General features: G+C 38.4%; 1 protein-coding gene across 1 annotated transcript in view; it reads left to right on the forward strand.

Moving 5' to 3' along the window:
- The first annotated feature begins 402 nt into the window (after nt 1-402).
- HSF5 (heat shock transcription factor 5) overlaps nt 403-14,116 on the forward strand; it is a 51,267-nt gene continuing 37,553 nt past the window's right edge. Inside the window, exons 1-2 of the mRNA XM_040497009.1 lie at nt 403-1,086; nt 6,216-6,590. Coding sequence (XP_040352943.1) covers nt 450-1,086; nt 6,216-6,590 — 1,012 coding nt within the window. The 5' untranslated portion in view covers nt 403-449. The remainder of the gene's footprint in view (nt 1,087-6,215; nt 6,591-14,116) is intronic.

The following is a 14,116-nucleotide window of genomic DNA, read 5'->3' on the forward strand; positions in this document are numbered from 1 at the left end:
TTCCGAATTCTAAAACCTCACACGCTGGTTGCGGTGATCAGCATGAATCTTGGTATTCCACCATGGATAATCAGGTTTATTTATTTTCAGGACTTAATAGTACCTGGTGGGCTGCAACACCACGGAGTCTGGCGGTTTGGGGACGTCGCCGAGGAAACGTGCCTTGCTGCCGCCGCGCCCCACGCTGCTGCAAGGGTCCGACGACGCGGAGTCCAGGGGGAGGGTTGGCTCGCGCCACGTCCGGCCGCGCGGTGGGAACTCGAGGCCCCATTGGCCGCGTTGGAAGGCGCGGCAGACGCTCGTGCGCCAACGGTCCCGGGGTACGCGGCGGGCCTGGCGCAGGCAGGAGGGGGCAGGGCGCAGCGAAGGCCGGGCAAGGGGGAGGGGATCGAGAACGGGGTGGAAGAGCCAGGCTCTGCGGGGCGAGGCCCAGTGCCCGGGCGGGGGCGATGGAGGAGGCGCTGCTCTCCACCCCCATCAACCCCAACAACTTCCCCGCCAAGCTGTGGCGGTTGGTGAACAGTCCCCGGTACCGCTCGATCCGCTGGGACGGCCGTGGCGAGGGGCTGCTCATCGACCAGCCGCTCTTCGAGGCCGAGCTGCTCAGCCCGCCCGGGGCGGGGGCCGGGGGCGGTGGCGGTGGCGGCGGCGGCGGCGGCAGCGGCGGTGTGGGGGGCAACGGGGCCGAGCCCGAGCTCTTCAAAACCACCAACTTCACCAGCTTCATCCGCCAGCTCAACCTCTACGGCTTCCGCAAGGTGGTGCTGGGCGGGCCGGGCGCGGCGGGGCCCGGGCCGGGGCCGGGGGGCGGCGGACCGGCGGGCGACGGGCCGCTCCACCACTTCCACAGCCCACACTTCCGCCGCGACCAGCCGCAGCTGCTGGTGCACCTCAAGAGGCTCACCAGCGCCAACAAGGCCAAGCTGGCCGCCGGCCTGGAGGTGCCCTGCCGGCCGCCCAACCGCTTCCAGAGGCTCCTCATTACGTCGGCCTCCGCCTCGGCCTCGGCCTCGGCCTCGGCCTCCACCTCCCCGCTGCAGCACCAAGAGCCGCCGCCACCCGCGGGGCCCCGGCCCGAGCCGCATGGTGAGTCCATGACCACTACCAGGCACATGGGGCGACGGGGAGCAACCGCCGCTTCCGAGGGCATTTCACACATCCTCAGGTGCGAAGGTGATCCACTGTCTGCTGGGCTTCCCGAGAAATAGGTCACGTCGCCCCCACCGTTTCCCACGACCGCCAGCACCCCCTTTCCGCCGGTGTGTCCCCTGGAAGGACTTGGCATTTTTAGTCCGTTCTGGTTAATTGTCCACTGGCAGCCAAAGGGACCTCTGCTGTAGTCTTTCTGCTGTACCTGGCCTCTCTTGAACTCCAATCCCCCATAGCCATCTACCTTCTTGAGACTCTTCCCTTCCCTTCTCCAACATCTAGAATAAGTAGCCCTTTGTTGAAGCGCTGGGTCGGGAAGAAACACCGGAGGGTCTCCTTTGCTCTAATGGGAAGCAAAACAGTTACTGTAGAGGGTGAGGATATGATGGCCAAGGTGGGGAGGAACAAAGTCAGCCAGGAATACGTAGAACATTTATACCGACCGAAGGGAACCACGGTACCTTGAGTGGAAGTTTGCCCTTGAAGGGACATGCCATCTTCTACCCATTGACACATCTAAGAAGTCTGAAGAGATGTTCTGACAATAATCATATTTTAGGTTCCAAGTAATATATAGAAAGGTAAACATTGTGTATGTTAAGGGCAAATATATAATAATATATTAATTCTTCATAAGATACTGTTCCTGCATAGAACGAATTGGCCAAACGTTTCTTTCATCATAGCTAATTAGAGCTGATCTTTACTTGAGGTGTTATGGTTAGACAAACAGAAGGCAAAATGGTTTCCTTTACTGTCAAGTTGTAGTTAAAAGGAATTTTAGGAGGTTCACATTTATGTCTTTGAATCTTTCACTATTGGCTACAACCTTTCAGTCATGAAAAAACTTTGTATAAATATGTTTACTAAAAACTCAAAAATTCTTTCTGATAGAAAATTATTTTGTAAACTTGGCTTCCGATGCTCTTCCCCCTCTTCCAGGAAGGTGAGGGTGGCAAATATTCCTTTTCTCTGTTTAAAGAGTCCATGATATGAGGCAGTATTTCAAAACAGCAACTGGATATAATAGTGGGAATTCATTCTTGTCTTCAAGAGAAACATTTTCACCATGTTAATTTGGATCTAACATAAATATGTAAGGATTATTTTTTAGTTATGGGAAGCTAAAAATATACAAATAAAAGTAACACTTTGTTTGATTTAACCTAGGCCCAGGGTTATGAATGAGGCAGCATTTTGTTCATTTGGAATTTAGAAGATAAGAGATTAGCTTGTGTGTGGAGTTTAGAAGATAAGGGATTAGGTTAGAGTTCTAGTAACAAGTTGGAAAAATAGCAGTGGCAAAGGAATGTTCTAAAGGAATTCTAAAGGAATATTAAGCCACTTCCATGTGATGGCCATTGATTTTGGTGGGGAATTGCATGGGGAAAGGCACTGGAGACAATACCCTGGCATGCATTTGACAGAATCTCTGACGTGGGTATTTGTTTTTTAGGTTGTGTATCTGGTGGGTGTAAGGAGAAAAGACTGGAAAGTGTGTTCTTGGGAGTAATAGGGTAACTACTTCAGGCAAAGAAACATACAAATGTGCATACATAAAAACCAAGTCTTGCTCACTTTTTTCACTTCTCTTTTTCTCCTGACGTATCCTAAACCCAGTTGTATTCTAAGAATAGAGTCCATTTTAATGAAAGAAGTACAGGGGCTGCCAATGGTCAGATTTTCTTATAGTTGAACTCATATATATATATATATATATATACATATATATAGTTATAGAAATTCAATGTGTGTGTGTATATATATATATACAGAGTTTATATATATAATATATATATATGTACAGAGTTTATATATATATAATATATATATAAAGAGTATATATATATTATATATATATAAAGAGTTTATATATATATATATATACACACACACATTGAACTTCTATAACTATATAGATGAACTTTAGTTCAGTTGGTCAGCATTTTGAAGATTTGTTGAATAACATGAATTTAATTCATATTTTTGCAGTGTAGATATTACATCAATCCACATATACCTAGATTATTGTAGTTTTCACACATTCCCTATTTTTTACCATTCTGCCTGTTGGTATGTGCAGAAGGTATGTCGGTTGTGTATTGTCTACACGATAGGCTTGGTTCACTAGGGAATTGTGTTTCTGATGTGGGTGGAATGTAATTCTAAGTTCAAGAATACTGGGCCAACTTCGTTCGCTCTAATTCTGTGTTCTAAGCCCTTGGCTCTTCTGTTTGTCTTCACCTAGTTTTTATTCTCCTTGACCATTTCTTTAGTTATATGTCTGACTGTACTGCTACTTCTTAGTCTCCACTTTGTTTTCTGTGTTCTACTTCAGCTTATGGTTTGAATACTTATGTCATTTTTTTTTTTTTTTTTTACAATAGCATCCTCTGTTCTAGTACCTTTTTATCTAGATCCATTGAAATAGTTGTCTTGTTCACCTTTCAGGAATGTCCTTGATAAGAAATGTGAAAATCACATGTTTTTCCCTTTTTTTTTCTTTTGCTCCACTTTGTTATTTTGTTTTTAGTGGCAATTTATTTTACAATATTTGTTAAAACTTTCTAAACTAAGTAACAAGTCTGAGTAATAGTAGATAATCTGTTTTGGCCTGGGGATATCAAGCTCTCAAGAGGCAGACTTTTTTCCTGGGAATTGATTAGTTCAGAGCCATTTATATAAAAGGAATAAGACCTTTATGAACAGAAATGCATCCTGCCTTACATTTCTAAAATTCTGGATTTAAACTTTGTCAAATATATCTTGCAGATGTTCTGAAAACATACAGACGATATTCTGTGAAGTTAGTCAGAATAGAGCCCTATGAGGTAACCCTTAATAAATAAGAGCTGAATGTGTTTTAGTTCTTTATTTTTAAAAAACAAATGTAAAAGAATGCCCTTCTAATCCTATCAGTCTTCATATGCATCTAAAAACATCTAAAAGTATATGAATGTTTGGCCATCACTTTATCATGATAGAAGTAGATTTTATATTTTGATAAATCAAGGTAAAGAATTCTTTAATTAGCTGTTTAAGTTACTGACAATCTGAAAATTCATCAATATCTTAACCCTAAAGAAGGTGGAAGAAGGGTTAGCTATTTCACACTGTAGCGATATATAGTTTTAGCATGTGAAGCATCCAAGGAAGAATCAAGTGGTGGGTAGTTTTAGATCTCAGAAACACCTGTTGTGAAGAGCAAAAAATGTTTCTTTAGGTCTTAAAGGATTGTTTCTGGTAGTTCAAAGTGTGTATACATATGGAATTGCTAGTCCAGTACCATACAAAACTGTTTTTTTGTACTTTAAAGGAAAAAAAAAGAAAAGCAGTTTTTAAGAGGTATGTATCATTTGAATACATTCAGTCTTCTGAATTAGACTTTTTTTCCCCTGTTAGATTTAGACTTCTTGATTTCCAGGTTACTTTAGAATTTGTGTGTGTGTATATATATATGTGTGTGTGTGTGTGTGTATATATATATATATATATATATATATATATACACACACACATGTATTTGTTTTTGTCATTAATGCTTTATTTTTTTAATTTTTATTATTTTTTAAGAGTTTATATTAAGAAAATTGGCTTGAATCAGGCAGTGCCAAACCAGAAGTGGTTAGGAGTGCTCCTAGTGCTCTATTCTTTAGAGGAAATTAAACACCACAGAAATAGAATGAAAGATGTATAACATGTTGAATGGGTTTACAATTAAAATATTTGGAAAAGTAGGTATTTGAGTGCCATCTTTTACCATATAGTTTAATACAGGAGTAGCACATGAATTAGACGTCCCCTCTGTTTTATAGATTAGTTTAATAGAACAAATCGAAAGGAATTTGTGAACCACATAATTTAACATCCTCCCTGGGAAAATAAAGCTAGCTTTTTTTTTTTTTTAATTTTTATTTATTTACTTTGAGAGAGAGAGAGAGAACCACTGGGGGAGGGGCAGAGAAAGAGAGAAAGAGGGAGAGAGAATCCCATATGGGCTCTGCAGGTTCCATGCTCAGCTCAGAGCCCAATATGGGGCTTGATCCCATGACTGTGAGATCATGACCTGAGCTGAAATCAAGAGTCAGATGCTCAACCAACTGAGCCACCCAGGCACCCCAGGCTAGTTTTGTTTATTGTGTTCAAGAATCACAGTCTGAAAAATGATTTCAGCCTGCAACATGTATATTTTCTTTTTTCCTCATTATATAGTAATGCCCTTTCTCTCTCTTCATCATCTCCACTTTTGAATTCCTTTCTACCTTACTAGATAGGAGAAAGCAAATATCAGAATCCCTGGGCTTGAGTATATGTATTTTTAACAAACTCTACAGGTGATTTCAGATGTAAATCAGTGTTTGAGAGCTGCCGATACCTAGGATATCTAGGAAGGGACTCTACTGGGGATACTCTGAGGAAAAAAAGACTATGGAAAATAAATTTTTTTTTGATCATAGAAAATTTTTGATTAAGAAAGGAAGAAAAGAACTGAGTCAAAGTTTTCAAGCCTGACTTTTCTGCAAAGATGAGCTTTAAAAAAAATTGAAAAGGAGTAAAGAGCATTTTCTTTTTGGTTTGTGTTATAGTTCTTATTTGATCCCCACTTATTTCTTTTATGTATATGGTTAAGTGTTTACTTCTGTGCATATTATTAAGGTTTCTCAATGATCTGAAAGACTGAGTGGAATTTCTAAAACTTCTACGAAGTAGCTTATAGATTGGAAAAATCTGGGTTAATCAACTGAGGTTAAAAAGGTAAGATGACTGAATCATCTATAAAAGTCTTTGAACATTGAATTTGATTTAACATTTGATTTAATATTGGAGTTTGGCTACTTTGTCTCTTACTAAGATTGAGAACCAAGCAAAAGTTTATTTGATTATTTTTTTAGCATTGTATGTGTAATCTTGTATTCTGGATTCTGAACTTGTTTTTACCAGAACTAAATTTCTGTTGTGTTAAACATGGCTGAGAATTGAACATATTCATGTTTTGTAACTTTTAGTTTACTACATCCAGTGGTACAATATAAAATTAGTAAACACGCTCTTCCTCTTTTATGCAGGACCAGTGGCTGTAGGACAATTCCACCGGTCATTCCGGCGAGATAGTTTGTCTCCTTACTCCTACGTATCAACTTCATCCCACAACCATAGTACTTTCCCTCTGAAAGGTTTAGATCGGACCCCGATTCCTCCTAGAACATGGCAGAACTCCCTTGGAATGCATCCAGGACAAGTGGAAACGTCTCCCACTTTTTCAGATAAAGGGGTTCCATTTCCTGTACTGCAGAGGTTTCCGACTGAGGTTACCTATACCCTTCAGCCAAGCGCCACATCTGTACACGTTCAGCAAGGTCCTCAAACAATGGTCAGCTCCTCCCAAAAATACAGTAACTACACACCCTCAGCGCAGTACTCCCAAGCCTACTATCCAACAGGTATGAGAAATTCAAGTTCAGTGGCTTCTCTTAAAGTATTTTATAATGGGCATTTGTATTTCTAAATGCATTTCTGCATTCTTAAAAATAGTATGAATATGCACATAAGAAATGTCAAAGATTTCTCATCAGAACATATTTTTGAGCAATATATAAAATTTCATTGTGTTCTTAAAGATTGTGAACATTTTGTTGGTACAGAAAGATGTATGTTTTTAGTGAAACTTTTATATCTTCAAAATGGGTCCTAGTAATGAAATTAGGACATAACTACACTGGGACCTTGTTCTGACTCTGCTCTTGTTGCAGTATTTTGTTTCTTTAAAAAACATTTATATACATGTTATAGTTGACCCTTGAACAATGCAGGGTTGGGATGCTGACCCCATGCAGTTGAAAATCTGTGTGTAACTTTTCATCCTCCCAAAACTTAACTAGTAACCTCTTTTCACTGGAAGCCTTACCTAAGATAACATAAACTGTTGGTTAGCACATTTTTTGTATGTTATGTGTATTATGTACTATATTCTTATAACATAGTAAGTTAGAGAAAAGAAAATGTTAAGAAAATCATAAGAGAAAATACATTTACAATACTGTACTGTATCAAAAATATCCAAAAATACCCACATAGTTCAAACTCATGTTATTCAAGGGTCAACTGTATATATTACATTTTTTAATGTTATAGGTGAGATTACCTCATAATGAAATCATTTTAGCATCTCAGTAATGAAGTTTAATAAAAGAGCATACTTTCTATCTCTTAAAACTAAATTATATTCTTCTAGTAAAAACGTGATGGTGTGGTTTGACAGGGCAGTCCCTGCAGTGTTAATCCGAGCCAACTAGGAACTGCAGAGTAGCAGAGAAGAGAACCTGACAGTGACAGCTGACCTAGAGCTCAACCAAGGGTATTGAAGACATACTGTAGATCTCAAGCCACTAATCAGGAATCCTTATGATAGTGACCATGTGTTTAGCTTCTTGGGGTGGGTGGGGAGAGTGTTTTTTTTTTGGGGGGGGTACACTTTTGCAAGATAATAGCCTTACCTTTCCATTCAAATGTATTTTCTGTTTTGCAGGAACACCATATAATCGTGGTGTATTTCATCATGTAAAGTGCTTTAATACTGAGTGACAAAAGGGGCAATAGACATATGACAAGGGTCAAGGCTTTCAGAAAAGACCAGAGAGAGAAGAAAGAGGGTATTCCTTTGCCCAATGAATTAAGGGTCTAGGAATATTAATTTTCTCAAATATGTAGATCTGGAAGCACCATTTCTGCCAGGCAGGAGGAAATCCAAAGCTAGAATAGGTGAAAAGAATGTAAATTAGGGGAATTAAATAATTTGTTGACTTTTAAAAGTTATAAATCTGTTAACTTCTGTTTGTAACAGTACTCACTATTTTCTAGCTGTATCACCCAACTGTATTCTTTTACTATCGGCTTATTGCATTCTACCTAAATATAGCAGTAAAAGAGATTGCTTGATTTTCCCAAAATATATAATATTTTGATATTAAAATAATAAAACAAGAATTTAAATTAGATTGGGTTTTGTATATTTTTAGAGCTGCTACTGTTTTGGTGGATGGGATTGAGAAGGAAAAGGCAAAGGAAGTATATGGATTAAGGATGACTTAGCACTTTTATTCATTTTGCCTATTAGAAATTTTTTTTAAATGTTTATTTTTGAGAGAGACAGAGCGCCCATGCGTGCACAAGCACGGGAGGGGCAGAGAGAGGGGGACAGAGGGTCTGAAGTGGGCTCTGCGCTGACAGCAGTGAGCCTGATGTGGGGCTCAAACTCACCAACCAAGAGATTATGACCTGAACTGAGAGATAATGACCTGAACTGAGAGATCATGACCTGATGTTCAACCGACTTAGCCACCCCAGTGCCCCTTGCCTATTAGAAATTTTAAAAAAGGTTGAAGCCTAGTATTTTTTCATATTTTCAGCTACTTCTTTGAAAAACAAAAAATAGATGACTAAATTCATGTTAGAAGTTTTATATCTTCTAGTGAATAGTATAGTTCAACATTTTAATGAACAGATTAGGCATTACTATCTAAATTATAATTTCAGCTGTGTTCCATGCATGCATACAATACATATGCATATAGAGAGAGACAGTCTGCGTCTTCCTTACACTTGTTTTACATTCTGTAGCCCATCAACTGGATAATACCCTTACCTCCCTTCCCTTTACCAGTAAGTGTTTCCTTTCCTAAACTCCCTCCAAACCCCCTTCCTCAAACTACTAAAGACTCAGAAGCTGTTGGGGAGTTTAAATTTGGAAGGCCTGCAGCAAGAGAAATGTAGAAATGTACTTGGCTTTCCAATTTGGAATTTTGGAGGCATTTTCCTATGGACATATTAGATATGGTGGTTAGGTTCTATATTATTAGTCCTACACTTATGGTACAGGTGGTTATAATCTGGTCTAGGAGCCAAATTAACTTATATGATGTTGTTTCTATGGGAACATGTATTTCAAGTTCCAGACAATCTTCTCAGAAACACCTAGTTCTAAATTTTTTGAGAACCACTTAAGTATCATTTACCAGAAAACACTACAAATAGTTACTATTATTCATTCATTATAGAAATACTGTTTGTTAAATTATTATGATTTAGGATATGTTATTTAAAAAATATTTTATGTTAGCTTGGATGTAAAATTATAAGTTGAAAATTGTCAAATAAAGAAAGAAATAGGTGAATAGATTAATTAATTGAAAATTATGTCCAAGAGTTCAAGGTAAGGGCTAGGAAACAGACATTAAAAGAACAGGTAAGTGCTGCTGATGTTTTGATAGTGTACAGTACATGTGAAATAGAATCTTGTGTTATCTGAATTTTTGTTTTGGGAACATTGAAGTGACTATAAAGTTTCTGAGGTTCTGAAAATAAGTTTCATGATCTCATGATGATACCTACTACATAGACTAGGTCTATGCTATAATGTAATAAGCAAGACTGCTTTGAACATTCTAAAGTACTATATAAATAAAAAGTTGTATTGTTGGGGTGCCTGGGTGGCTCAGTTGGTTGAGCATCAACTCTTGGTTTCAGGTCGGGTCATGATCTCAGAGTTCGTGAGATTGAGCCCCGCATGAGGCTCTGTGCTGGCAGGGTGGGGACTGCCTGGGATTCTCTCTCCTTCAGCGCCCCCCACCTCAAAAATACATAAATAAACTTAAAAAAAAAAAAAGGTGGTATTCGTAAGTAAAAGAGACCTACTATGGAAAAGAAAGTGCCATAAAAATACTGTAGAAGTATTTGACTCCTCCAAATTTTAGGTGAAGGAGGCAAAAAGTAGTGAGCAACTTAACCAGTAGTTAATGAGTACCTGTTTATGAAGAGCATTACAAATGACTTAACCAAAGTTAAATAGAATATCATTCTCAGAGGCAGGATAATGATCATTTTCAAACTCAGCTCTTGAAATAATAATGAAGTAACTAATTTTGGCATAATGGTCACACTTGAATCTTTTTGAAGTGAACTATATGATTTGAAGTTTGGATCAAATTTTAGTAAACAGCAACAGCTGACTTCATTTAAAAATTCTATTGATAATAGAGGCTCCTGGGTTGGCTCAGTTGGTTGAGCATCCAACTTGGGCTCAGGTCATGATTTCCGGGTTCGTGGGTTTGAGCCCCACACCAGGCTCTGTGCTGACAGCTCAGAGCCTGGAGCCTGCTTCAGATTCTGTGTCTTCCTCTCTCTCTGCCCTCCCCCTCTCACACTCTGTATCTCTGTCTCTCAAGAAAATAAATAAACATTAAAATTTTTTTTAAATTATATTGTTAATAAACTTTAATCTGGTCTTCAAATATTATAGTCAGTAAAGTTTGAGTTTTGTATTTCTTTATAAATTAATTTCTTTAGTAAAGCCAAACATTGAGACTAGAACATTGCTGTCCAACTGACTCAGAATGACTCATCTGAATCGTTTCTTACATTTGTCATTCCTCTCTTGAAGTGCTTATTTTCTTTGCCTAGTTGATGACATTTTTTCCACTCTTATCATCGCTTCAAAGACAAAATGTTGTAGATCCAGTATTGATTGACTCTTTTTAGTCTTGTCCTATCTTAGATTCATTTCTTTCTTTTGATATTATTTTCGTAGCATGCTACTGTAATTTAATTTCCTTTTTTAAAAAGTTTTTATTTACTTATTTTGAGAGACAGAGAGAAAAAAAGTGTGAGTGGGAAAGGGGCAGAGAGAGAGAGGAGAGAGAGAGAATGCCAAGCAGGTTCCACACTGAACTGTCAGCAGGGAGCCCAACTTGGAGCTTGAACTCATGAAGTGCAAGATCATAATCTGAGCAGAAGTCAGATGCTTAACCTGCTGAGCCACCCAGGTGCCCCAGTTTCCCTTTTGTATACAAAACTTTTAGACCTTTTTATTTTTTATTTTATATTTCTAATTAAAATTTTTTTTTAATGTTTATTTTTGAGAGAGACAGAAACAGAGCAGAGTTGGGGGAGGGGCAGAAAGGTGTGGGGGAGACAGAATCCAAAGCAGGCTCCAGGCCCAGAGCTGTCAGCACAAAGAGCCTGACATGGGGCTCGAACTCATGAGCTGTGAGATCATGACCTGAGCCAAAGTTGGACACTTAACTGACAGAGCCACCCAGGTGCCCCATATATTTTTAATTTTTTTTAAGCAAGCTCTACACCCAGTGTGGGGCTTGAACTCATGATCCTGAGATCAAGGGTCATGTATGTGCTTCACCAGAAGCACCAACCAAGCCAGCCAGGTGCCCCTAGATCTTTTTATTGTATTAATTCTCTACATATCTGAACATACATAATAATATTGATTGATTGATTGATTGATTCATCCATTCATTCATTCATTCATTTTTAAGTAGGCTCCACGCTCATCTCAATGTGGGCTTGAACTCATGACACTGAGATCAAGAGTCACATGCTCCACTGACTGAATCAGCCAGGTGCCCCAAAAATATTCATATTTATATAGAGGCCTATATTGAGGAATGTTTTCCTTTAACTAATGTTATAATGCTGAATTGACCCAAAGTCAGTTTTGCATTGTTTTTAAAGTTAAGTTTTAAGCTTAAAGCAGTGATGAGTAATTTGTAGCTGCCCTTCATCTGATTTCTTTTCTTTATTTTTGAGGGAGAGAGGACACAGAATCTGAAGCAGGCTCCAGGCTCTGAGCTGTCAGCACAGAGCCCTATGTGGGGCTCAAACTCACGAACTGGGAGATCATGACCTCATAACCGACTGAGCCACCTAGTCGCCCCAAAAGAATAAAATATTTTAAAAGCTATATTTCAAAAGACCCTACATATTAACATCTTAAAGGTTAAATACAGTCATGTGTAAGAATATACAACTTCCTCTGCAAGGTGCCTATGATATTTTATTTTTTATTGAAAAAATAAATATTGTATCATTTTTTTTTGAATTGAATCTTGGGCAAAAAGTATTGATTATTATTGTTTTAAAGTATATTTAAATTCTCAAGAATTTATTTTTTTTATTCTATATAATGTACATAGAAAAATATAGAACTGAGGTTATAAGAGCTTTCCAATGCTCTTATTCTTGTGCTCAGGCAGCCTTTATTGTCTGTTTCTTTGAAAAGGTCTGATTTTCTTCTTATGGAAAGAGGAAGTTCTCTTTAGCTGCCAGAAGAAACTAAGCACAAGCACAATTATATTTGTCTTTCTTTTTATTGAGGTAAAATATAAATAATGTAGAATTTACCATTTTAAACATTTTTAAGTCTACAGTTTTGTGGCATTAAATACAATCACATTGTTGTACTAGCATTATCACCTTCCATCTCCAGGACTTTTTCATCTTCTCCAGCTGAGACTCCATACTGTTAAACACTAATATCATATTCCCTTCTTCCCCTAGCTCCTGGCAACCACCATTCTACTTTCTGTCTATGAACTTGACAACTCTCTGACACTCATATAAGAAGAATCATACAGTGGTGCCTGGGTGGCTCAGTCAGTTGAGCATCTGACTCTTGATTTCAGCTCATGTCATGATCCCAGGGTAATGGGATCGATCCCCACGTCTGGCTCCACACTCAGCGTGGAGAGACTTTTAAGATTCTCTCTCTTCCTCTGCCCCTCTCCCCCAATTTTGCGCTCTCCCCTCTCTCAAACAGAAAAATAATTAAAAAAAAAAGAATCATACAATATTTGCCCTTTTGAGATTGGCTTACTTCACTAAGCATACTGTTTTCAAGATTCATCGATATTTTTACATGGGCCAAAATTTCCTTATTTAAAAAAATTTTTTTAATGTTTACTTATTTTTGAGAGAGAGAGAGACAGAGTATGAGCAGGGGCAGGGGAGGGGCAGAGAGAGAGGGAGAGACACAGAACTCGAAGTGGGCTCTAGGCTCCTTGCTGGACTGAGCCACCCAGGCATCCCTAAAATTTCCTGATTTTTTAATGCTGAATAATTTTCCATTGTATGTATATACCACATTTTGTTTATCCATTCATCTGTTGGTAGACATTGGGTTGCTTCCACTTTTTGGCTATTGTGAACAATACTGCTGTGAATATGGGTGCACAAATATTAGTTTGAGTGCCTGCTTTCACTTTTTTGGGGTATATTCCCAGAAGACCTTTACCTTACTACAAATGAGGAAGTGTTGGGGTTCTAGACATATATAGTAACTTATCTTGAAACTAAATTTACTATTAGGATGTTTTTCCTGCTGAGCATTTATATTGAGAATTTTCTCACTGCTAACACTACTATTCTGGAGTAGATTCAAGTCCAAAACATTTTAATTATATATTTGAATAACTTCCATAGGATAAACAAGTATGAACTTGTTTTCCTTACCTGTAGTAGGAGTGAAAATTTTTACTTTTGGATAATTTTTAGTAATCCTGAATTTTTCTAATTACCAGAATTCTTTTAAAAATGTCATTAACTATTATATTTATATCTGAAATAGAATTCTTTTTTTTTAAGTTTTATTATTTATTTTGGGAGAGAGAGAGAGAGAATCCTAAGTAGGCTCTGCACTGGAAGTAAGGAACCCGACGTGGGGCTCAATCTCATGAACCATGAGATCGTGAGTGGGAAGCTTAACCAACTGAGCCACCCAGGCACCCCTGAAATAGAATTCTGTCCATTATTTCCAGTTTATATTCTACATGCAATTTAATACCTTAAGTGAACAATGCCTTCAGGAAGATAGTGGAAGTTCTTTATGCAGATGAATGTACCTTAGGACATAGTGATAAATTCAGTTTTATAAATGTCAGTGCCTTCACAATGCTTTCATAATACACACTAGGTTAATTTTTCATGTACTAAGCAACAGTTGCTGTTCTATAGCTAAGTTTTTCATATTCTGTAAGCTAACTAGTATCTTACTTTGTTCTATTTTGTTGATTATACAAAATGGGATTGCACTGGTAAGGAAATAGCCATTGAGGAATCTTTTTGGATTATCTATACATGTTCCCCTTTTCTTCATGCAGGTAACTTTCTACTTTCCATT

Source organism: Herpailurus yagouaroundi, unplaced genomic scaffold, assembly GCF_014898765.1.
Source record: "Herpailurus yagouaroundi ecotype Mexico unplaced genomic scaffold, PumYag 189, whole genome shotgun sequence".
In the NCBI taxonomy this organism is placed as follows: domain Eukaryota; kingdom Metazoa; phylum Chordata; class Mammalia; order Carnivora; family Felidae; genus Herpailurus; species Herpailurus yagouaroundi.